General features: G+C 47.8%; 1 protein-coding gene across 3 annotated transcripts; it reads left to right on the top strand.

The window, feature by feature from the left end:
- Nucleotides 1–4,501: 4,501 nt before the first annotated feature.
- Nucleotides 4,502–25,184, top strand: Ambp (alpha-1-microglobulin/bikunin precursor). Of its 3 annotated transcripts, XM_087660431.1 has the most exons (12): nt 4,502–4,714; nt 4,882–4,973; nt 14,115–15,051; nt 16,161–16,303; nt 17,555–17,631; nt 18,689–18,805; nt 19,636–19,737; nt 20,392–20,438; nt 22,577–22,658; nt 23,676–23,843; nt 24,173–24,346; nt 25,060–25,184. In XM_087660431.1, the coding sequence occupies exons 3-12, from the start codon at nt 14,938–14,940 to the stop codon at nt 25,083–25,085; spliced, it is 1,050 nt and encodes a 349-aa protein (XP_087516557.1). In that variant the 5' UTR covers nt 4,502–4,714; nt 4,882–4,973; nt 14,115–14,937; the 3' UTR covers nt 25,086–25,184.
- The last annotated feature ends 612 nt before the right edge of the window (nt 25,185–25,796 follow it).

The following is a 25,796-nucleotide window of genomic DNA, read 5'->3' as shown; positions in this document are numbered from 1 at the left end:
AGGATGATACTGAAGTGGGATGTACAGCTGGGCACCTTCACACGTGGGCACACAGATAAACAAATTCACATCAACAAAAATAAGACTGTCCTCCAGACAGCAGTGGCACACGCCTTTAATCTCAGCCCTCGGGAGGCAGAGGCAGGTGGATCGCTTGAGTTTGAGGCCAGTGTGGTCTACAAAGCTAGTTGCAGGACAACCGGGGCTACACAGAGGAAGTCTATCTCAAGGGGGTGGGGGAGGGGAAGACTGTGAGAAAGCCAGGTGTTTAGGTTGGCAGATGGGCACTTGCCTAGAGTGTATGAAGATCTGGGTTCAAATCACACCACCCTACAGATGACAGTGAAGTGCCAGCAGTGACGGACTCTCAGACAGACTCCCAGACAGACCCCAAGCATAGAAATCAAGGGAGTAGTGACCCTAATGTCAGAAAACTTGCTGCTTTAGCCACCAACCATCAGTGGGCTGTTCCTCTCCAAGTATTCCTCCCCTGATCTAATGACAGACACGAGTGCCCAAATTCATATTCAATTTCAGAGCTCTTGTGGGAGTTTCAGCCCTTAAGGGATCATTTGTCTCCTTTTAAAGGACAGTTCCATTTCTGCCTTCTCCTTGGGTGTCCAGGATGCATCTGCCTTAGTTTTCCAGTCAAACATGGTGGGCAGAGTAGGCAAGTAGGTGTGTCCTTGCTGGGAATTGAGAACAGTGGTCACTGAAACTCCAGACAGCTGAGTGCCATGGCTGGAGACTAGGGTTCTAATCCAGAGATATACTGGGCTGGAGAGATGGCTCAGAGGTTAAGAGCACTGACTGTTCTTCCAGAGGTCCTGAGTTCAATTCACAGCAACCACATGGTGGCTCACAGCCATCTATAGTGGGATTCGATGCCCTCTTCTGGTGTGTCTGAAGACACCTATAGTGTGTGTGTGTGTGTGTGTGTGTGTGTGTGTGTGTGTGTGTGTGTGTAAAGAGAGATAGACTACATGAGTCTTGCAGGGCTTACGAACTCCCATTCATTGTGATCGCAAGCCCTCATTTAGAGACAGGCCCTCCACTTAGCAGATACAAGAAATACTGACCTGAAGCTGAGCCAATGCCCTACTCTCATGGATCATCCAGCCACGTGAAGGGAAAAGGAGAAGCCAAGTGACAATCACAGTGCAGGAGAATCAATGATGACTAACACCTACCTCTGTGTGCCAAGCATGGCTCACAGGCCTTTACTCCCCCCCAAAAAAATGTGGTTGCAGTCCTCACTTCGAAGGAATGTGTTGGGAATGGCTCCTGGGAAAAATGTTCTTAAAGGCCACTGTGAGAGCTGTCTAGTTGCACCCCAGAGTGAGGCCTGGACCTCAGAAGGAGGGATCCCTGAGCACAGTGCACATGAGCCCCACCATGTCAGGAAGAAGTTTGCCCCCAAGGAGAAAGTGTTCCCACCCTAGGGCTTTCTTCAGAGTGGGTCATTGGCAAGATGGCTGAGCAGGCAATAACATCTCCCGTTCCTAAATCCCTGGGACCCATATGTGAAAGAGAGAACCAGTTTCTGAATGTTGTCCCTTGATATCCACATACATGCATGGCATGTATGTACCCATAGACGTGTACAGACATGCACACAAAATAGAGATAAAATGTTATTTTCCAAAAGAAATGCTTCAGACGTCTCAGTGAAGCAGGACTTGCATAGCCCCAGCAGGAGAGCTGGAAGTGGAAGGCAGTGGTCTAACTACTGTCTAATGGTCAGGGCTTTGCGGGAGGCAGATCGGAATGGTCCCCTGGAGTCTCCTCAGGCTTTGGTCTTCCTCAGACTCCATGTGTCCAGCTTACCAGATCTGGGAGCCTGGGTGAAGTACTAACCTCTTTGAGGTTCAATTTCTTCTGTGAAGTGAGGATAAAATTAGTTTACCCTAAAGGAAGCCAAGTGTTGGTCGGGACAGTAGGATTAAATGTGGATGCACCAACTGATGCTCCTGGCTCCAGCACGGACCTGTCATTCCTGTGCTTGCCCAGAGAGAGCTGGATTAGCATCTGGTCTCCTGCTATCATGGATGGTGATGTTATCTCTGCTGGCTTCTTCCTTCATAGGATGCCCTGGACACTGATAACCCAAGGACCACAGGAGCCAGTCAGAGGAGAGCCAGAAAAAAGTTTCCATTGTCTTCCAAGATAGTAGCTGGAGAATCTTCACTTGTCTTTCTTGAGAAAGGTCCAGTGGCACTTTCTGAGGAGCCCCACTTGCCTCGTGGTTGCTGGAAGGGACAACTTTCCCCTTTCACATGTGTTAGGGTGATTCACAGGGTCTGCCTGAACTGTTCCTTCTGTAAACAGACAAGCTCAGCCTGCAAAGTGCAAGATAGTGACAGTATGTCCTTCCTGGGCACCCTAGAACACTTCACAAGTTCCTTCTGGGGGGCTTTCTTCCTGCTGCCAGATGCCAGGTGACAAGACCTGTCTCCAGGACAGCTGGATCTCTAGGACATTCTGAATTCCACAGTGTCTCAATTTTATGTGACTCTGTGTGTGTGTGTGTGTGTGTGTGTATGCACATATGTATGCAAGTGTGTGTGTGTACATGCACTTATGTGTGTGTGTGTGTGTGTGTGTGTGTGTGTGCTTATGCACACTCTCATGTGCTTGGGGAGACCAGAGGTCAACCTCAAGAAGAACTCCCAAGTGTGTGCATGGATACACACACACACACACACACACACACACACACACACACACATACACACCACACCTCTAAGTGGGTTCTGAGGATAGAACTCAAGCCCTCATGTTTGCATGGCACTGGTCACTCCCCCAGCCCCACAGTGTCCCACTCTCTAAGCTGTTTCTTCAGATTAAGCCACCAGCTCCTTATAATCCCAACTGATAGCATCTCAGGGCCCATCCATCCACTAATCCCAGCTCTCTGCAAGGAACAAGAGCGTCGTGGGCTTTTGTCATCCATCTTTGAACTCTGAATCACCCCACTTCAATCAGAACAGAAAGCTAAGTCCTAACAGAGAGTGACAGGTAGCAGGGGTCACAGGTGTTCCTGGACGGCGTGGCTAAGAGGTCCTGCTGGTCTCCAGGCCCAGGGGTGGGGAGGTCAGCAGAGAGCCTTGGGGGACAGGGAGTCAGATCTGGGTTTGTAATAGAGACTTACTTGCAGGTAGCCTCCAACACCTGATCTTTCAGCTTCCGTTTTCCACTCAGCAAAACATGGCTACCAGCAAAATAAGGACCTGAACAGAGATTTAAGAGAAATGCCTGTAGGACACTTAGATCTCCTGGGTGCATGACAGCCTGTGTGCCCAGTTCCTGGTCTCTGGAGCAGAATGCCCCAGGGACTTCCATTTTGTTTAAGAGCCTAGCTCAACCTGCAGCTCCCTATCAGGCATGAGGATTGGCAGGTCAAGGAGGAGGCTCGAAAGGGGGTTAAAGCTGGTTAGGAGGAAGGAAGGAAGGAAGGAAGGGAGGGAGGGAGGGAGGGAGGGAGGGAGGGAGGGAGGAAGGAAGGAAGGCAGGCAGGCAGGCTCTATCTACCCTCCACCCCGCCCCGCAGGCCTTCACTGCAGGCCTCTGAGCCCCTCCTTGTCTTTGTTTTCTGTAAGTCCTCTGCTGCCCCCACGTGGACAAGAGGCACTCATGCATCCTCAGTACAGTCCCGGCCAGGTATGGAGCAGGCTCAGTGGTGGCTTCCTCAAGTCCACACGTTTGAGAATATTCTACAATGTGAGCCACGCATTGTTTCAGCCGTGTCATTTGAGTAAGCACTATCCCATCTGGATGTTTAGATGAAACTGCCTAAGCCAAGAGGGAAAGGACTTTCCTGTAGTCCCCTGCAAGTCACGGGATGCTGATACTCAGGTCTCCAGGTGGCACCCCCGACTCCTTCCGTTTTGACAAGATCTCAAATACCCCGGTCTGATCTTGAATTTGATATGTAGTTGAGGATGGCCTTAGTTCAAACTTTACTCCTCAAGGGCTGGCATTACAGGTTTGTATACCCAGCTTCAATGGTTGCAAGGATTCGAACCTGAGGCCTCACACATGCCAGGCAGGCACTCACGGAGATAGATCACCAGCCTGGCTTTCTCTCTGGCACAGGGTGGGGAATGAAAAGCAGAGTGTGGCACTCAGCTGGGCCGTGAGGACCTCCTCTTTCCTCATTGTCATAGTGCCACCCCCACTCCCGCTTCCCTCTGGTGGCTCTGAAAGGACAACCTGTGACATTAAGCTTGCCTACAACCACTGACCTCTGTTCTGCCCTGTGTCCCTGAGGTCCTTGCTCGCCCAGTAACAGCTTCTAATGTCTTGTCCTTCCCTCTTCCTGGAAGCCTCCTGAGCATTCCAACTCCTTTCCTGTCTCCCTACTGATCTCCTGTACCCCAGATTCACTCTCGATCACCTTTGGGACATAAATAACCCTGTGCCCCCAGGGCAGCAGCAAGCCCTGAGCCCTGGCAATCCTGCCCATCCCACTGGCCCAGGCTCTCCCTGTTGTCCTCCAAGCTCCCTGCCTAGGGATGTATTCAATTTTTAATTTAAAATGTTTTATGTGTATCTATTTTGTGTGTGTGCATATGTGTGCACATGAGTGTAGGGTTCAGAGAACAGCGTTCAGAGGTCAGGCCTTTCCTTCAATCGTGTGGGTTTCTAGGATCAAACTCAAGTCATTAGTCTTGGCAGCAGCACCTTAACCTAGTGAGCCATCTCACCTGCTCTGGTATGTATGTATGTATGCATGCATGTATATTGTATGTATGAATGTATGTAAATATGTATATTGTATGTATGTTTGCATGTATGTAAGCATGCATGAATGTATGTATGTATGTATACATGCATGTATTGTATTCAACGTGTATTTCTCTCTCCATTTTCCCTTTCTAGGACTTTTGTGACTCTGATCATCGTGTTGAGGTGACACCCCTTCTGGGACCTCGCTCCCCTGTGCACTCATGTCTTCCATGTCCACTCTTGGGGTGAGTCCCCCTCCAATGACCCCCCCCCCATACCCTGCTTTAGACCTACCCCATTTGCCTGCCTCCTCCTCAAACCATCTCAGGGTCCCTATCCTGTTCCTAATGACAAGCTAGAAATAACGAAACTTGAATAGTCATGAAGCCAGAGTGTGGGTGTAGGAACAGGTCTGTTTAGGCCCCACGTGGGGCAAGTTAACTTGAATAAGGCCCCCTTTCCACTGTGTTCATCTGTCTTTGATCCCTGCTGTGCTGGGGACCCTTAAGGCTACTGGATGAGCAACTTTCTCCCCACCTTTAAATCGTCTCAGAATCCTGATGATTCCTGTAAACTTTGCCCCCCACCCAGGAGGGCAGGGGATCTTCAGCTTCTGAACTCTACTGTGAGAGACAAAAGAGAAGAGGGGATGGGGTCCCACCTTCCATCGCTGTAACCTCTGTTAATGTTTAAAAGTGGCTCAAAGTCCAGGTGGCCTTGGTTGAGGTCCCTCTGTTTGTTCTGGTTAATAATCTCAGGAGTGCAAACATCTGCAGCAAGAACAGAATCAGCACCCCAAGGGAACCAGGCTTCCTCTCCCACCCCCATCTTACCCCCATGGGCATGTTGTGATGTAAATCAACACACTGAGCCATCCTCCCACTTCTCCCCACCCAAGCAGGTTGTAAAATGAGGAAATGGACTTGTCCCAAACAATCTGAGATCAGAGCTGGGGTACCCTGAGTGCCCTGGGCTTTCCAGCCTGACAGCAAGGTCAGAAAAGTCATGTTGGGGAGAATAGAGAGAGGATCAGTGGTTAAAAGCACTGGCTGCTCTTCCAGAGGCCTCGGGTTCAATTCCCAGCAACCACGTGGCAACTCACACCTATCTACAACTCCAGTTCCAAGGCTTCTGACCCTCACACAGATATGCATGTAGGCAAAACACCAATGAACATAAAATAAAAAGAAATTATATCTATAGATATAGATATAGATGGATGGATAGATAGATAGATAGATAGATAGAAAGATGTGTGTGTGTGTGTGTGTGTGTGTGTGTGTGTGTGTGTGTGTGGCCATGTTGGTGCAATACATGTAGCCCAGATAGTGGGACAGACCCTGGAGTAGACATAGACATTCACAGCATATGTTTTCTTTTCTTTTTTTAATTTATTTAATACTTAATAATAATTCTTTGGTTTCCGGGCAAACATCCCCCTCCCCCCTCCCCTTCCTTATGGGGGTTCCCCTCCCAACCCTCCCCCCATTGCCGCCCTCCCCCCAACAGTCTAGTTCACTGGGGGTTCAGTCTTAGCAGGACCCAGGGCTTCCCCTTCCACTGGTGCTCTTACTAGGATATTCATTGCTACCTATGAGGTTTCAGAGTCCAGGGTCAGTCCATGTATAGTCTTTAGGTAGTGGCTTAGTCCCTGGAAGCTCTGGTTGCTTGGCATTGTTGAACATATGGGGTCTCGAGCCCCTTCAAGCTCTTCCAGTTCTTTCTCTGATTCCTTCAACGGGGGTCCTATTCTCAGTTCAGTGGTTTGCTGCTGGCATTCGCCTCTGTATTTGCTGTATTCTGGCTGTGTCTCTCAGGAGCGATCTACATCCGGCTCCTGTCAGTCTGCACTTCTTTGCTTCATCCATCTTGTCTAATTGGGTGGCTGTATATGTATGGGCCACATGTGGGGCAGGCTCTGAATGGGAGTTCCTTCAGTCTCTGTTTTAATCTTTGCCTCTCTCTTCCCTGCCAAGGGTATTCTTGTTCCCCTTTTAGAGAAGGAGTGAAGCATTCACATTTTGATCATCTGTCTTGAGTTTCATTTGTTCTAGGCATCTAGGGTAATTCAAGCATTTGGGCTAATAGCCACTTATCAGTGAGTGCATACCATGTATGTCTTTCTGTGATTGGGTTAGCTCACTCAGGATGATATTTTCCAGTTCCAACCATTTGCCTACGAATTTCATAAGGCCGTTGTTTTTGATAGCTGAGTAATATTCCATTGTGTAGATGTACCACATTTTCTGTATCCATTCTTCTGTTGAAGGGCATCTGGGTTCTTTCCAGCTTCTGGCTATTATAAATAAGGCTGCGATGAACATAGTGGAGCACGTGTCTTTTTTATATGTTGGGGCATCTTTTGGGTATATGCCCAAGAGAGGTATAGCTGGATCCTCAGGCAGTTCAATGTCCAATTTTCTGAGGAACCTCCAGACTGATTTCCAGAATGGTTGTACCAGTCTGCAATCCCACCAACAATGGAGGAGTGTTCCTCTTTCTCCGCATCCTCGCCAGCATCTGCTGTCACCTGAGTTTTTGATCTTAGCCATTCTCACTGGTGTGAGGTGAAATCTCAGGGTTGTTTTGATTTGCATTTCTCTTATGACTAAAGATGTTGAACATTTCTTTAGGTGTCTCTCAGCCATTCGGCATTCCTCAGCTGTGAATTCTTTGTTTAGCTCTGAACCCCATTTTTTAATAGGGTTATTTGTCTCCCTGCGGTCTAACTTCTTGAGTTCTTTGTATATTTTGGATATAAGGCCTCTATCTGTTGTAGGATTGGTAAAGATCTTTTCCCAATCTGTTGGTTGCCGTTTTGTCCTAACCACAGTGTCCTTTGCCTTACAGAAGCTTTGCAGTTTTATGAGATCCCATTTGTCGATTCTTAATCTTAGAGCATAAGCCATTGGTGTTTTGTTCAGGAAATTTTTTCCAGTGCCCATGTGTTCCAGATGCTTCCCTAGTTTTTCTTCTATTAGTTTGAGTGTGTCTGGTTTGATGTGGAGGTCCTTGATCCACTTGGACTTAAGCTTTGTACAGGGTGATAAGGATGGATCGATCTGCATTCTTCTACATGTTGCCCTCCAGTTGAACCAGCACCATTTGCTGAAAATGCTATCTTTTTTTCCATTGGATGGTTTTGGCTCCTTTGTCAAAAATCAAGTGACCATAGGTGTGTGGGTTCATTTCTGGGTCTTCAATTCTATTCCATTGGTCTATCTGTCTGTCTCTGTACCAATACCATGCAGTTTTTATCACTATTGCTCTGTAATACTGCTTGAGTTCAGGGATAGTGATTCCCCCTGAAGTCCTTTTATTGTTGAGGATAGTTTTAGCTATCCTGGGTTTTTTGTTATTCCAGATGAATTTGCAAATTGTTCTGTCTAACTCTTTGAAGAATTGGATTGGTATTTTGATGGGGATTGCATTGAATCTGTAGATCGCTTTTGGTAAAATGGCCATTTTTACTATATTAATCCTGCCAATCCATGAGCATGGGAGATCTTTCCATCTTCTGAGGTCTTCTTCAATTTCTTTCTTCAGTGTCTTGAAGTTCTTATTGTACAGATATTTTACTTGCTTGGTTAAAGTCACACCGAGGTACTTTATATTATTTGGGTCTATTATGAAGGGTGTCGTTTCCCTAATTTCTTTCTCGGCTTGTTTCTCTTTTGTGTAGAGGAAGGCTACTGATTTATTTGAGTTAATTTTATACCCAGCCACTTTGCTGAAGTTGTTTATCAGCTTTAGTAGTTCTCTGGTGGAACTTTTGGGATCACTTAAATAAACTATCATATCATCTGCAAATAGTGATATCTTGACTTCTTCTTTTCCGATCTGTATCCCCTTGACCTCCTTTTGTTGTCTGATTGCTCTGGCTAGAACTTCAAGAACTATATTGAATAAGTAGGGAGAGAGTGGGCAGCCTTGTCTAGTCCCTGATTTTAGTGGGATTGCTTCAAGTTTCTCTCCATTTAGTTTAATGTTAGCAACTGGTTTGCTGTATATGGCTTTTACTATGTTTAGATATGGGCCTTGAATTCCTATTCTTTCCAGGACTTTTATCATGAAGGGGTGTTGAATTTGGTCAAATGCTTTCTCAGCATCTAATGAAATGATCATGTGGTTCTGTTCTTTCAGTTTGTTTATATAATGGATCACGTTGATGGTTTTCCATATATTAAACCATCCCTGCATGCCTGGGATGAAGCCTACTTGATCATGGTGGATGATTGTTTTGATGTGCTCTTGGATTCGGTTTGCCAGAATTTTATTGAGTATTTTTGCGTCGATATTCATAAGGGAAATTGGTCTGAAGTTCTCTTTCTTTGTTGGGTCTTTGTGTGGTTTAGGTATAAGAGTAATTGTGGCTTCATAGAAGGAATTCGGGAGTGATCCATCTGTTTCAATTTTGTGGAATAGTTTGGATAATATTGGTATGAGGTCTTCTATGAAGGTCTGATAGAATTCTGCACTAAACCCGTCTGGACCTGGGCTCTTTTTGGTTGGGAGACCTTTAATGACTGCTTCTATTTCCTTAGGAGTTATGGGGTGGTTTAACTGGTTTATCTGTTCCTGATTTAACTTCGGTACCTGGTATTTGTCTAGGAAATTGTCCATTTCCTGTAGATTTTGAAGTTTTGTTGAATATAGGCTTTTATAGTAAGATCTGATGATTTTTTGAATTTCCTCTGAATCTGTAGTTATGTCTCCCTTTTCACTTCTGATTTTGTTAATTTGGACACACTCTCTGTGTCCTCTCGTTAGTCTGGCTAAGGGTTTATCTATCTTGTTGATTTTCTCAAAGAACCAACTTTTGGTTCTGTTGATTCTTTCTATGGTCCTTTTTGTTTCTACTTGGTTGATTTCAGCTCTGAGTTTGATTATTTCCTGCCTTCTACTCCTCCTGGGTGTATTTGCTTCTTTTTGCTCTAGAGCTTTTAGGTGTGCTGTCAAGCTGCTGACATATGCTCTTTCCTGTTTCTTTCTGCAGGCACACAGCACTATGAGTTTTCCTCTTAGCACAGCTTTCATTGTGTCCCATAAGTTTGGGTATGTTGTACCTTCATTTTCATTAAATTCTAAAAAGTTTTTAATTTCTTTCTTTATTTCTTCCTTGATTAGGTTATCATTGAGTAGAGCATTGTTCAATTTCCACGTATATGTGGGCATTCTTCCCTTATTGTTATTGAAAACCAGTTTTAGGCTGTGGTGGTCTGATAGCATGCATGGGATTATTTCTATCTTTCTGTACCTGTTGAGGCCCGTTTTTTGACCAACTATATGGTCAATTTTGGAGAAAGTACCATGAGGAGCTGAGAAGAAGGTATATCCTTTTGCTTTAGGATAGAATGTTCTATAAATATCTGTTAAGTCCATTTGGCTCATGACTTCTCTTAGTCTGTCTACGTCTCTGTTTAATTTCTGTTTCCATGATCTGTCCATTGATGAGAGTGGGGTGTTGAAATCTCCCACTATTATTGTGTGAGGTGCAATGTGTGTTTTGAGCTTTAGTAAGGTTTCTTTTACGTATGTAGGTGCCCTTGTATTTGGGGCATAGATGTTTAGGATTGAGAGTTCATCTTGGTGGATTTTTCCTTTGATGAATATGAAGTGTCCTTCCTTATCTTTTTTGATGACTTTTAATTGAAAATTGATTTTATTTGATATTAGAATGGCTACTCCAGCTTGCTTCTTCTGACCATTTGCTTGGAAAGTTGTTTTCCAGCCTTTAACTCTGAGGTAGTGTCTGTCTTTGTCTCTGAGGTGTGTTTCCTGTAGGCAGCAGAATGCAGGGTCCTCGTTGCGTATCCAGTTTGTTAATCTATGTCTTTTTATTGGGGGGTTGAGGCCATTGATGTTGAGAGATATTAAGGAATAGTGATTATTGCTTCCTGTTATATTCATATTTGGATGTGAGGTTATGTTTGTGTGCTTTCACTCTCTTTGTTTTGTTCCCAAGACGATTAGTTTCTTGCTTCTTCTAGGGTATAGCTTGCCTCCTTATGTTGGTCTTTACCCTTTATTATCCTTTGTAGTGCTGGATTTGTAGAAAGATATTGTGTAAATTTGGTTTTGTCATGGAATATCTTGCTTTCTTCATCTATGTTAATTGAGAGTTTTGCAGGATACAGTAACCTGGGCTGGCATTTGTGTTCTCTTAGGGTCTGTATGACATCTGTCCAGGATCTTCTGGCCTTCATAGTTTCTGGCGAAAAATCTGGTGTGATTCTGATAGGTCTGCCTTTATATGTTACTTGACCTTTTTCCCTTACTGCTTTTAATATTCTTTCTTTATTTTGTGCGTTTGGTGTTTTGACAATTATGTGACGGGAGGTGTTTCTTTTCTGGTCCAGTCTATTTGGAGTTCTGTAGGCTTCTTGTATGCCTATGGGTATCTCTTTTTTTAGGTTAGGGAAGTTTTCTTCTATGATTTTGTTGAAGATATTTACTGGTCCTTTGAGCTGGGAGTCTTCACTCTCTTCTATACCTATTATCCTTAGGTTTGATCTTCTCATTGAGTCCTGGATTTCCTGTATGTTTTGGACCAGTAGCTTTTTCTGCTTTACATTATTTTTGACAGTTGAGTCAATGATTTCTATGGAATCTTCTGCTCCCGAGATTCTCTCTTCCATCTCTTGTATTCTGTTGGTGAGGCTTGTATCTACAGCTCCTTGTCTCTTCTTTTGATTTTCTATATCCAGGGTTTTTTCCATGTGTTCTTTCTTGATTGCTTCTATTTCCATTTTTAATTCCTTCAACTGTTTGATTGTGTTTTCCTGGAATTCTTTCAGGCATTTTTGTGATTCCTCTCTGTAGGCTTCTACTTGTTCTCTAAGGGAGTTCTTCACGTCTTTCTTGAAGTCCTCCAGCATCATGATCAAATATGATTTTGAAACTAGATCTTGCTTTTCTGGTGTGTTTGGATATTCCATGTTTATTTTGATGGGAGAATTGGGCTCCGATGATGCCATGTAGTCTTGGTTTCTGTTGCTTGGGTTCCTGGGCTTGCCTCTCGCCATCAGATTATCTCTAGTGTTACTTTGTTCTGCTATTTCTGACAGTGGCTAGACTGTTCTATAAGCCTGTGTGTCAGAGGTGCTGTAGACCTGTTTTCCTGTTTTCTTTCAGCCAGTTATGGGGACAGAGTGTTCTGCTTTCGGGCATGTAGTTTTTCCTATCTACAGGTCTTCAGCTGTTCCTGTGGGCCTGTGTCTGGAGTTCACCAGGCAGGTCTCTTGCAGGGGAAAAGCTGGTCCTACCTGTGGTTCCAAGGCTCAAGTTTGCTCGTGGAGTACTGCCCAAGTCCTCTCCGAGGCGGCAGCAATCAGGAAGATCTGCGCCGCTCTTTCCCGGAGCCTCCGTGCACCAGGGTTCCAGATGGCGTTTGGTGTTCTCCTCTGGCGTTTGGATGTGCGCAGAGTGCAGTCTCTTCTGGTTTCCCAGGCGTGTCTGCCTCTCTGAAGGTTTAGCTCTCCCTCCCACGGGATTTGGGTGCAGAGAACTGTTTATCCGGTCTGTTTCCTTCAGGTTCCGGCGGTGTCTCAGGCGCAGGGGTCCTGCCGCTCCTGGGCCCTCCCCTACGGGAACCCAGAGGCCTTATACAGTTGCCTCTTGGGCCAGGGATGTGGGCAGGAGTGGGCAGTGTTGGTGGTCTCCTCTGCTCTGCAGCCTCAGGAGTGCCCACCTGACCAGGCGGTGAGGTCTCTCTCCCATGGTGTCTGGGAGCAGAGAGCTGCTGCGGGCCGGGATCCGCGGGCGTGGGACCTCCGGCATACACACCGCATATGTTTTCAAGTGGGTCTCTATTGCCCTCAAGTGAGCCAAATGGTAACTGCTCTGTTCTCTAATTTATAGATTAGGGAAGAAAAAAAAAAGGCTGTCTCCAAGCTTCCACAGAACAAAGAGTCAACATGCTCAACAACAACTTTTTCTCCTTCTTCTTATTCTCCTCCTCCTCCTCCTCCTCTTCCTCCTCCTCCTCCTTCTCCTCCTCCTCTTCTTCTTCTTCCTCTTCCTCCTCCTCTTCTTCTTTCTCTTCCTCTTCCTCTTCTTCTTTCTTCTTCTCCTTCTTCTCTTTCTCTTCCTCTCTGTCTCTTTGTCTCCCTCCCTCCCTCCCTCCCTCCCTCCTTGTACCCTCCCTTAGCCAACCATGAAAGACAGTTCAGTGGATAGACGCTTGCTGCCAACCCTGCCAATTTGAGATCCATCCCTGGAACACATGGTGAAAGGAGAGATCTGACTCCTGCGAGTTGTCCTCTGACCTCCTCATGCACCTCCACTGTAGCACATGTGTTGTGGCAGGTGCATTCCTGCACAGACTATTCCCACAAACAAGTATATAGGTTTTTTTTAAAGTCCGAGAATCAGGAACACAAAAGAAGGCTACTATGCCAGAAAGTTAAGTCAAGACAGTTGCTGTGTTGAAATGTGTATGGAGGTTTTGTGCTTCCTGGCAGCCTGAGGAAAAAGGAAATTCTATCCATGGCCAAGCCATCTGTTATGGTGCATTGAAAACCCTCTCATTTACAGAAAGACAGACACATGTGCTCTGGATACCTGCAAAAGGGGGACTGTGCCTGCTGTGTGTCACAGAAGGGACACGGTACACTGACTATGGAACAGATCCCTTGTTTCTTGCATGTGCAAAGCTCTTGGGTCTCAGCTCTAACAGGGATTGCTTGCTGTATGGAGGTCTGTGCTGTGAGAGGAGCGGGGAAGTGGGCAGGACGGTGGCTAGCAACCCTGGTGGAGAGAGAAGGGAATGGAGAGGGATCATAGAACCATGGCTGGGAGCCTGTGCTCTCACAGAGCAGATGTGGGTTTAAAAACCTGCCAATAGAGTACGTAAACCTAGAGGCTAAGGACGTAACTCAATTGGTAGAGCTCTTGCCCAATGTGCAGGAAGCCCTGGGTTTCACCCCTGCCACAGCGTAAACCAGGTATGGTAGTAAGTACATGCCTGTAATTCCAGCATTCGTGAGGAGGATCGGATATTCAAGGGCAGCCCTGACTACAAATCGAGTTCAAGGGTAGCCCGAGCTGTATGAAACTCTGTCTCGAAGAACTTTTGGTGGTTGTTGTTGTTGTTGTTTTAAATCAAAATGTCACTGTGTTACCTTCCTTGGATCACAATTGTAAAACAAACAAACAAACAAACAAACAAACAAACAAAAAACCCTAAATCATTAGGAATGACACAGTGTGTCATCCTCTCTAAAGTTGCTTTAGCTGGTCTCATCTAAAAGTAGCATCCTGCTCTGTGGTTCTGGACCAACATAGACATACATTTTTTGGAGGTTACAAGTCACCTTCAGTTCTTACTACACCCTAGGGACAGTGCTATTGCCTGTTGGCATTAACCCTTTAAACCTTCACCCCAGTTCTAGGATCCAGGTACTGGTGTTAGCCCTGTTTATTGGTGAAGAAATGATCACTGAGGGGCTCCACAACTTTTTCAAGCTCACACAGCAGGAAGACCGCAGGAAGCTGCGGCTTTGGAGGCTCCGCCCTTGACCTTCTTCGGATGCTCCCTTTCCTACAGCAGGGCCCCAGTGGGTCTTGTCATTCCAGGAGAGTTAAAACATGGCTGTGAAAGGCAACTGCAGGATTCTGAGGCAAGTGTGGAGGTTCATGTGGGTTCTGATGCTCTCACTGTGGGAAACCACTGAGGCTTGGTGAAGGAATGGCATCTCTCCCTGTTATATTTATCTTAAAGGATGTGAGACTCCGGAGACCAAAGGAAGAGTCTTGGGAGGAAGGATGCTCTTTGGCCAACTTACCTGGGCCTTAGTTCTGTCATGTGAGAAAGAACCCAGAACCAGGCTACCTGGTTCACATGGTATGGAAGGACTAGAGGGAAAGGCCAGTGGTAGCCTGACTTTCCCATCCCCTCTGCACCCTGGAAAGAGTTAAACCTATAAAGAAACCTTGCTAGGGTCTGAACCCTATTGTGCTTGGTCAATGTCCCTTCAGAATCAGTAATCATGGCTTCCTGTCCACAGAATTGGACCTGGGTTGGGCTGTAGGAATCGATTAGAGCTGACCCAAGACCCTGATTGGCCTTAGCTGAACAGAGCAAACACCAAGGTCATCATTTGCCTCCGGCCCTTTCCCCAGCTTTAGCTTGTAGCTGCCCCTGGCAGGGAGTTAGTCCCTGTTCCCACACCAAGCTGTGAGACATCAAAGGCCAAAGACTGCAGAGCCATGCAGGGTCTCGGGGCCCTGTTCTTGTTGCTGACTGCCTGCCTCACTTTGAAGGCTGACAATGTGCCAACACTGCCAGATATCCAGGTTCAGGAGAACTTCAATGAGGCCCGGGTAAGGTTGCCCTCTCTGGCTGAGGTGGCCACAGTGGTGGTATGCCCATGGCACTGGGCCTTGCTGGCTAAGGCCTGCCTGTCTTGGGGTGCCCATCTTCCTATCTTGTAGATGGCATCTCATTCTCTAGGAGCCCTTCCTTGCCAGACTGTTAGGCTATTCTGAGATTCTCTGAAGATACAGCTCCTTCGCTTGCCATTCATTCTTTGGGGCCCTCTGTAAGCTTACTAGTATCTTCCAAATCTTCCCTGTGTTCAAGGGTCCCCAGAGGAATCCACATATGGTAGGTGGCATAGGGTGGGCATGAACCTGTGAGCTTTGGGGACAGGCTTGAGGGATTATGGGAGGAAAAGAAGTAGGACACTGGTTGTGGGGTTGGGGGAATTATGAAGTGTGAGCCTAGGGGCACCTTGCCCTGTGGCAGGCATGGCATTACGGGTCTATGTGTATGTGCAAATATGTTTGTATGTTGCACGTGCCCTTGCATGTGCATGCTTGTGTATGCGTGCGCATGGGTGTGTTGTAGAGTCAGCGATCCCAGCTTTGTCCTGAATTATAAAGTTATCTGAGTAGGGAGCCCTGTCCACCTTAACACTGTCTTCATGATCTATCTGAGGGTTTCAGAACTCTCCAGGTGATTTTCTATACTTTAGGACAAGGAACAGGTGTGCTGGAGAGCCAGGGGTTGGAAGGTCAGCTCTATCCAACTTCTGTCAAGAGGAAGAGGTGGTCGTCTGGTCCTAGAAAGTCCTATCAGGTTTTAGTGTCTCCATGGCACATTCAAAGGCTGCCTCACAAGGTGGCAGACACTGCCATGGAAGTTATAAAGCCCAAACCTCACTTCCAGGGCTGTGATAGCTGGTGACCTCAGAATATGCAGCCTGGACCCTTCTTGCCCATAGGGGCATCTCAGACACTTTACTTCTGTGGAGGAGGCCTTGTGTAAGGCAGGGGGACTCTGCACACCTCTGCCTTAAATACCTGGAACTTCGCCATCACCTTGGGACACTGTCCCTTAAAGGGCTGATCCTTGGAAGAGGGAGGGGGAATGTGAGCATGTCTTCTCAAGGGCCTGTTAAATCCAGATTCCAGCTTGTGGTTCCTCCTAGATCTATGGAAAATGGTTCAACCTGGCGGTGGGCTCCACCTGCCCGTGGCTGAGGCGGATTAAGAACAAGATGAGCGTGAGCACACTGGTGCTGCAGGAGGGGGCGACAGAAGCCGAGATCAGCGTGACCAGTACTCAATGGCGGTGAGTGGGGTGCAGGAGTGACCAGGCTCCCCAGTAGCTCCTCCCCGCCATCTTGTCCTGGGAACCACAGCTAGGACCTCGCTTCTGAGACTCAGGTTCACAGCTATCCTCTCCAGCAGATGCCTCGAGTGCCTCTCAAGGACTTCTTGTGCAACCTGCCTCTTCATGGGTATTCCTCCCTCTGCTGAGGAAGGGAACAACTACTCCAATGACCTAGCTGGAGAGCCTCAGGCCAGTGGGTCTGGGGTGAAGTTCTTAGACTCTACTTATTTCTCCCTGCTGCCGTTCATTCCACCATGAAGTTCTCCCCCTTCTCCAAGCCCCTCCCACCTGTCGTCCCTCCACTGCTGCCACTGTGGTCCTAGCCTCCCTTCCTCCATTCATCCCTCCCTCCTTCCCTCTTTCCCTCCCTTCTTCCCTTTCTGTCTCCTGAAACCCATCTACTTTCCTTTCCACCTTCAACCTCCGTCTTCCCCCCTTTGATCCAGTCTTCACCTAGCAACCAGAAAGACTTTTAAAAGCCACACCTACTGATGAGCACCTTCCCTAGCTCCCCACTGCCCTCAGTATCAAGTGACATCTTGACGTGGTCTCTAGCCCTTTCAGCTCCCCCCTCCCTGCTGCATGCATGGCCTTTGCAACCCTCTGCAACAGAGCTTTCAGTTCTCAGAGTCCTTCACGCTCTCACCCCTCCAGGCCATTGTACATCTCCCTGTCTCCCTGGCCTAATTCTGTGAGTCTCAGCTACTTCCATACCATTTCTTCCAGAAAGTCCCCTTAGACCTCTTGAGTACAGTATTTCTACATATTGCTGAGTACACTGTTTGCATCTGGCCCTGGATAGACTTCCTGACCCACATTACTACAAGCCCCATGAAGGACAGGCCTGTCAGGCTTTCCTCTGTGTCCCCAGCATGTGACACAAGTGTTGTTCACAGGACAAGGAGTGATTGTGTAAGAGTAATAGATTCTATAGCGCTTCCCTGACCCATAAGAAGGGCTAAGAGATCCCTATGACAGCCATAAGGGGCATTTATGTGTCATCCCCATGTCCTAGATGGGGACATTAGGCAATGAATGAAAGTTCGTCACTGCCACCAGGGTAATGTGCAGTGATGATGACAGTGACTTTACTGCCGGGACTCATGAGCATACCCCCTTATTCTATTCCTCATGTACAAAGAGGCATTTCCAAGGGCTAGGATGACCATGAAACAAGATATTTAGAAATTTTGGCTTTATTGTTGCCAGGAAAGGTGTCTGCGAGGAGATCTCCGGGGTGTATCAGAAGACAGACATTGACGGAAAGTTCCTTTACCACAAATCCAGTGAGTGAGGGGACACACCACAGTCCCTTCTTTCCCCTTTCTCTCCCCCCTTCACCCTTGCAACCTTCCTTCCCATTTATCTAAAAAGTCATCCATCCTTCCTCCAAATGCATCACTGCCATATTGGCACTCCACAGTCCCCACCCCCGCCCCCAGTTAGCATATGACCAGAACTGGGAGACGTGCAGAATGTCAAAGATGACATCATCAGCTCCCCATGCCACATGCTTGGTGCTGTGCAGCAGAGGGATATGGACCCAAATTTACTCCAAGATTTAGCAACTGTCTGTTGACTGTCCTGTGTGCCAAATCATTGTGCACGTGATGAGCGCATGGGTAGTGACTGAGGGAGAGATCAAGTGCATGAGCAACAGTAAGCAAACGAATGGACAGATGAGTTGATGGGCTGTCTGAAAGGCAGGCAGATGGAGTGACGGAGAAAAGAAGGAAGGAAAGGCAGACAGGAGAGAAGGAAAGAGCAAGGAAGAAAGGAAAGCTGACCGTGGTGGTTCATATATTCTCAGCAATGAGGTGGAGGAAGAAGGATCAGTTCAAAGTCATCCTTGGCTACACAGCAAGCCAAAAGGCCAGCCTGTGCTAAATGAGACTCTGCTTTCAAATTAAAGAAGGAGAAAAGAACAGGAGCTGGGGGTGGGATGGGAGGGGAGGTGATGGGCAAGGAAGGAGGGAGAACAGAAGGGTGGGAGGAAGGAAGAGAGGAATGAAAAGAGGAAGGCAGGAGAGAGAGGGGGAAGGTACCAAGGAGGGAGGAGAGAGGAAGAGACGGAAGGAGGGAAGGAGAGAGGGAGGGAGACAGGAAGGAAGACAGAAAAGAGGAAAGGAGAGCAGACAGAGTGGATGGGTGGAGTGGAGGTGGGTGGCTTGATGCTGTCTAGCAGGTGGGGAGCGAGGGATGCTGGGAGAGCAGATGGTGAGCCCTCACAAGGGTTGTGTGGCTGTGGGGATGAATGCAGGTATGTGAGTGGAGGGCAGGTGATGGGCCTCCAGGGTGAAGACCAAGAACGACTCCTTTCGTCTGTCTGCATCTCCCACACAGAATGGAATGCAACCTTGGAATCTTATGTGGTCCACACCAACTATGACGAATATGCCATTTTCCTTACCAAGAAGTTCAGCCACCGCCACGGACCCACCATCACTGCCAAGCTCTATGGTAAAGGCCCTAACAATGACTCTGTTGGCGCTAGGGTGGGGCTGGGGTGGTGCAGAGATTAGTCATCCATGGACCTTGGGTGGGAAGGAGCAGACAGCTTGCCTTTCTTTGTGAGAGAACTCCCAGGTAGGAAGGGGCAATGGGCCCTGACCTTGAGGAGGTAGAGCTCAAGCATCCCCAGTCCCAGCATCCTGGGTGAGGTAGAATTCTCACGCCAACTCTAAAAGCTACTCCTAGGGCTGAGGAGACAGCTCGGTGACTTAAGTGATTGCCACCAAGAATAAGACCAAGTTGGGATTCCCAGAACCCACATAAACACCACGTGGGTGTGGTCACCTGCCTGTAATTCCAGCCAGCAGGGGAACTGACAGGACCTGACAGGGGATCCCACACAAACTGCCAAGGGAGACAAGTGGTATCTGGGAGCTCTGAGTTTGACTGAGACACTCTGCCCTTGTAAGGTAGGAGCACAGTGGAAGCTGATGCCTTCCTCAATCTCTGGCTTCCACCTGCACAGGTGCCCACGTAGACAAACACATGTGCCCATGCATGCATGCATACATGTGCGCACCCCTCCCTACCATGAAAATGGAAAGGGGCCAGGGAAAAGTGACTCTAGAGCCACCAAGGCCCAGACAGGCCCATGGGAATAACCCTGAATAAGGACCCAGGACCTCTGATGGGCCCCACCTCTCTCCTGGGGCCATCTTTCAATGGTATGTCATAGAGAGGTAATGGGCCAGTCCTTTCCACACTTTTTACTGGACACAGTCATCTAGCTGGACAGGGTGCCTGGGGCTCTCAGTATCTCTTCTGCTTTCTGTTTGCAGGCCGGGAACCACAGCTGAGGGACAGCCTTCTGCAGGAGTTCAGGGAGGTGGCCCTGAGTGTGGGCATCCCTGAGAACTCCATTGTTTTTATGGCCGACAGAGGTAAGTGGTATCTTGCTTGACTCTGAATTTTGACTCTCCTCCTTCTTGTCCCACAGAGAACATCCCCAGTCCCTGCATCTTTCCTGTAACACTCAGAGCCAAACAAGGCCACAGTCCTCTCCCTCTCTACAGAGAACGAGAGAGCTCCCAGGTTTGCTCCAAGTCTCAGAGCATGCACTAGCTAAACCATTCTTATCCCAGGGTCAGGAGTATCCATGTTGGTATCCACAGGCACTGCTGAGGAAGCAGCAAAGCCTTGGGGTTGAGGACACAGACACCACAGTCACAGAGGTGTGACTTCTGGCTAGTCATCCTAGACCTTTACTTACCTCATCTGTCAAATGGGATTACAATGTGTGCCTCCCCCCCCCCCCCCGCCTCAAAGCCTGCTGTGAGAGGTCTGTGAGAAGAAGCCATTAGAGGCTGCAGCATGATGCTTTGGAAGTGCTCCATAAATGCCCCTGCAGCTGATTTGAGAATACTGACAGGGTGAAGAAGGTCTGTTAATTGTCCCACCAGAGGCATTGAGTGCTGTGAGGAGGGCCCTCCATGATGGCACGGTGTCCACCAAATAGAAATATGGGTCTAGGACATCTGTCTACCTTCCAGAGCCTGGGCCTCTTGCTCACTTTTCTTTTGTGTCCTCTGCCTTAGGAGAATGTGTCCCTGGTGATCGGGAGGTAGAGTCCACTTCATTTGCAGTGAGTATCTCTTCCACCCCTCTTCAGCAACACCCCCCCCCAGCAGTCTACAGACTGGCAGCTTAAGAACTGTCCAGCCACACTGGTTTCTTGGGCACAGGAACAGAGGCAATGCCAGTGTCTCTGGGGAGAGGGATGAGGCCCACAAGCACAGAGCCACAGCAGCCTGTCACCCTGCATGAGGCAGTGAGGAGCTTGCAAATGCTGTTCCCCAGAAGCCTATCCACACAGGGAGAGCGGAAGGCTTGGCTCCACACAGGGCGAGCAGAAGGCTTGGCCAAGGTGTTGGCTTCTTGGATGACAGTGGCTGCTTCCTTGGGGCACTCAAAATCCAGACTAACATGACTACTGTAGTCCCCAATAGTGACAAAACACTGAAGCTGGTTCAGTGGGCAGCGTCTGCACTGGCATAATCTTTAAACCTCATCCTTAAGGGATGCCCCAAGAAAAATTCAATAATCTCTCCCTGGAGAGGGAACAGGTAGATCTTCTCCTGAGATTCGATCTTCATGCCCTTGAGCAGGTGGCCCAGCTTAGTGACAGGATCCACTCCCTGTCTTCAGCTTTGTCTCCACATGTTGAGGAAAGCTCACCAGAGATGACCACTCAGACATAAGGAATAGCCAATTGAAGGTCTTTATTCCAGCCAGCTGGAATACGCACACATGTTCAGGGACACACAAGTGTAGCCTCAAGTGTCTAGAACACAGGGTTTGTAAGAAACGGAAACCATGTCCTCACGTCGCACTCTGCGGTTGCATGGGGGAGGGCTTCTCTCCTCAAAAGTAAGTAGTTTGAAGCAAGCAGTGTTAATGGAAGCTAAGAAAGTTAGCTAGGACACAAACCTGGTTTGCTCCTTAAAGTCCAGCCAGCCTGCTTCCTTAATTAGAAGCCAGGATCTTGCCACCCACAATGGGATGGGTCTGCCCACATCAATCCCTAAATATGAAAATGCTTCACTGGGTTTGCCTACAGCCTGATTTCATGGAGACATTTTCTCGATTGAGGTTCTCACCCCTCAGATAGCTTGTGTCAAGTTGACATAAGATCCAGTGAACACATTTACCCAGCTTAGACTGTGAGTCTATCGTACGGTCAGCAGCTTGGGCAAGAGGACAATGTTGGGGTTGTGATCCTTCTCACAATGGTCATCGTTTGCTCTTGAACTTCTGTGTTTAAATCCTCCTGTTTACCCTGGGGCTCTCCAGGTTCCCTACCCTTCTTCTCTACAATGTCCATTAGGAGGTTTTTGTTTGTTTTACTTTTGATGATTTTATCTTTCCCTCATAACGGGACAACCCGACTCCTTCAACTCAGAAAAGTTTTCTTGTATTGTTTCTATCTTATTTGTCTTCTTCCTGTAACACTTAGGATGTGGATTTATTTCCTGCAGTATCTAAATGGTAGTTTACTATCAACTGTGAGGTTAACCCAAACATCTTTTCCAACTCCAATGGTTTCCATCACCGATGGTGGCCGTTACACCAATAGATGCTATTGTGACTTCACTGGTGGCTTTTTTTCCCCCACATTTCTTGCTCTCATATTTCTTTTTTTCTTTTTTCTTTTTTCTTTTTTTTTTCTGGAGCTGGGGACTGAACCCAGGGCCTTGCGCTTGTTAGGCAAGCGCTCTACCACTGAGCTAAATCCCCAACCCTCTCATATTTCTTTATCCTTGTGAGTTGGGAATAGTCCTTCAATTTAATCCAATTCCTCTGAGCAGCTGTGTTATCTAACTTGTTTCCCCTTTCTCCATCTCTCCTTTCTCACCAAGGAAGGCCTATATGTCACCAGGTTAAGATGAATCTGGAAGGGCCCTGATAAATTTCAGTTACCCTTTAAAAGAAGAAACAATCTAAGACCACCATAGTTCCACCTTTTCAAGTCTTAGATCACTTCTTTGAGAAAACAGGATGCTTAGTGAACAACGGTCTCCATCCCCATCCCTTTTTTAATTGGCCTTGAACTCTGCCTCAGGGGGCTCTGCAGCCATAAACCCTCTTGAGCCCTTTCTGTGAATTCAGATGGACACTGGGGCTAGAATCTCGTTAAACAGTCTGGTTTGTTTCCACAACTGCAGGGATTCAGGTGAGCAACTGTAGTGAGGTCTCTGCAAAGCTGTTCTCTTCTCTCCCCAGAGAGCCCGGCGGGCAGTGCTGCCCCAAGAGAATGAAGGGTCAGGGAGTGAGCCACTCATAACTGGGACCCTCAAGAAAGAAGGTAAGGAGGCTTGTTTGCTCAACTGCTTCAGCCATGCTGTGGAGAACAGAGCCCATGGCTGGCTGAGCCCATGGCTAGCTCAGACTGGCTCCCTCAGCACTGCAAGGCCCATCTCTCAGCTATGACTAAGACAGATGAAGTTCTGAACCTTCATGGTTGGAGTGGGAAGGGCAACAGATAGTCCCAGGCTCAGGAGGGCTTATCTCTGCCATGAGGAGTGAATTTCTATTCTATCCTGTCTGCACTCTCACCAAGCCTTAGTTTTCTCTGCTATATAATGGGATACTCGTCTCCTGAGCTGACCTTTAGGACTCTTGTATCAGTAAAGGAGAAGGATGGAAGGATGCTCTATTGGATGTCAGTTCATTTAACTTGCTCAGCAAATGCCAAGCTTTCTCCACTATAGGCCTTGGGCTGGACATTGTTTTGTTTTGTTTTGTTTTGTTTTGTTTTGTTTTGTTTGCTCTGGGATTTTGTGGGGAGACTTCCAAAGGAGCCCATGTTAGGTCCAAAGGACATCATCATCAAAGGGCTGATGATTCTCAGGAGACAGAAGTGAGGTGATGAAAGACCCTTCCTGGGCCAAGGGAACTCAGGCTGTGTACAGGCATTAAGAGGGTTTTATGGATCACAGGAGAGCAAAGGCATGAATGGTACCTTGTGAAGAGTTCAAGGTGGCTATCTGTGAGGAAACCCAGTTAGATTCTCTGGGCAGATAGATCTTCAGGTCACTGGTAAACCTCCCATTCTGGATTATGGGGTGTAATGAACACCGGTTTTTGAGTTTTGGGGTTTGGGCGTTCATTCTGAGCTTTACCATCTTGAGGTGAAGAAGGTAAGGGGCACCTGCTTCTCATCCAAAGGATGTGTTGATAGACCTGTCGGTCAGCATGGGTGATGCATATCAAGTCATGCACAGGTACACAGCAAGCACTGTTAGCATGGACAGTGCATATCAAGTCATGCACAGGTACACAGCAAGCGCTCAGTAAGTGCTGTTCTTCCGGCTCTTCCCAGACTCCTGCCAGCTCAACTACTCAGAAGGTCCCTGCCTGGGGATGCAGCAGAAGTATTACTACAATGGCGCCTCCATGGCCTGCGAGACCTTCCAGTATGGCGGCTGCCTAGGCAATGGTAACAACTTCGCCTCCGAGAAGGAATGCCTGCAGACGTGCCGGACCATAGGTGAGTGCATCTTGTATTTGGACCCTCGATGTCCCCAGTTCTCATTGTCCCACAGACCTGTCTGCCCATGAGCAGGACTTAAGGTTTTCTCAAGGTGGAATCCAGAGCAAGGTTACTTAGGAATTCCACATCTAGATGCAGGTGGCCTGGGTCAGTCATGTTTTGTTTGTTTGTTGTTTTTCTGGGGACCCATCCAGTTTCCCAGTCTGTAAAAGAAGGACCATGTAATCTAGATGTTCAGGCTTCTCTGTCCCCATCTAGTGTCCTGTGCATGTCCCAACAGCAGGTGCAAGACTGACTAACACTCCATGTCCCTCTTTCCTCCATAGCGGCCTGCAATCTCCCCATAGTCCAAGGCCCCTGCCGAGCCTTTGCAGAACTCTGGGCATTTGATGCAGCGCAAGGGAAGTGCATCCAATTCATCTATGGGGGCTGCAAAGGCAACGGCAACAAGTTCTACTCTGAGAAGGAGTGCAAGGAGTACTGTGGAGTCCCTGGTGATGGTAGGAGGCCCTCGGGGGACCAGGGAGGCAGGCGAGAGGGTCCTGGTAAATGGTAGAATTCACTCTCTGGGTCTCAGCTTCCCACCTAGGAAATGGGCCAAGCCCAGGACTATGCCCTAGTTGGTCCTAGTTGGACCAGAGAAGATGCTAGCCAGGTACTAGCAGAAGGCGGGCAAGACAGCTAAGGAACTGGGTGGAGCTGCCTCCCCAGATCCTTCAGGCTGACCACATGGACCAAGGGGGTCCCTCCCTTGCTTAGTGTTGAACTTCATCCCTGCCGCATGCCTAGCACTAAGCTACACCCCAACCCTTCCCTATTCCCTTTAAATGCTTTTGTTCTGAGGTAGGGTCTTAACTTTTTCTTATAGCCCAGGAAGGCTTTGATTTATCATCTTCCCGAGTAGCTGGGAATACAGGCCAACCTCCAAGAGCAACTAGAAGTTACAAAATGGGACAAACTTCCTACCTCCAACTCTCCTCTCCAACTCCATAGTACCAACTGTAGGGTTGGTGCTCACCTGGTGGGAAGACCAGGGTAGAGTGGCCACTTAGATTCTCTGGGTCTTGCTCTTCCCACTGAGAAATGGTACCTCCAGCAAGTCCGAGGAGGCAGAAGGCCAGGCTGTTCCATGCAATGCCCACAGAGAGATTATTGAGCAAGTGATGTTTCATTCTAGCCAAAGGACCCATTCTGAGTCGCTCTGTGTCTGCAGGGTACGAGGAGCTAACACGCAGTTGAAGGAGCCGGTCTGCAAGCCAGAGGGTAGCCACGGTCCGTCACTGTGCAGTCCAGCTTAGATGATCTGGACCCAATAAAACAAGCTGTCATTTCCTAGCATTCTGTGTGTTAGCATCTCATTGTCACAATAAGGGTATTGGAGAGGAAGGGAAGCTCAGGGCATGAGTAAACCAGCCTTCCCAGGAGAGAAGGAAGCATGGCGTGCAATCTGACAACATCCTGCAGTACAAGATCCTGGCTGGGCACCATTTCAAACACAACATTTCCTCATTCTTCAGGAGTAGAGTGGGGTTATTTTGATTTACTTTAACAAACATAAATAAATAAAGAAAACCCAATGGATGGTAGTGACACACACTTTTAATCCCAGTACTCTGGAGTCAGAGGCAGGTGGATCTTTTTGAGTTCAAGGCCAGTGTGGTCTATAGAGTGAGCTCCAGAACAGCCAGGGCTACACAGAGAAACCCTGTCTCAAAACAAACAAACAAACAAACAAACAAACAAACACACACACATATCCAACCAACCAATCAACCAACAACAACAAAAAGAAGCCACGTCTTTTTAAAAAGGCAACGTTTACTAGACACTGTTCTCAATTCTAAGATCAGCTCCCTCCCCAAAACCAGAAGCTCTAACACTTGTTTCTAGAAGAGGTTGTACAGGGATCACAAAGACGCAAGGACAAATACATAGTGGTGTCCTGGGGTG

This window comes from Rattus norvegicus, chromosome 5 (assembly GCF_021556685.1).
Source record: "Rattus norvegicus strain SHRSP/BbbUtx chromosome 5, alternate assembly SHRSP_T2T, whole genome shotgun sequence".
Lineage (NCBI taxonomy): Eukaryota > Metazoa > Chordata > Mammalia > Rodentia > Muridae > Rattus > Rattus norvegicus.
This window is presented reverse-complemented; position numbering and strand designations above follow the sequence as displayed.

Coding starts and splice junctions, on each gene's coding strand:
- Ambp (XM_087660431.1), top strand. CDS start 14,938: ATGCAGGGTCTCGGGGCCCTGTTCTTGTTGCTGACTGCCTGCCTCACT. Junction 16,304..17,554: donor GTGACCAGTACTCAATGGCG/GTGAGTGGGGTG, acceptor TATTGTTGCCAG/GAAAGGTGTCTGCGAGGAGA. Junction 18,806..19,635: donor CATCACTGCCAAGCTCTATG/GTAAAGGCCCTA, acceptor TTCTGTTTGCAG/GCCGGGAACCACAGCTGAGG.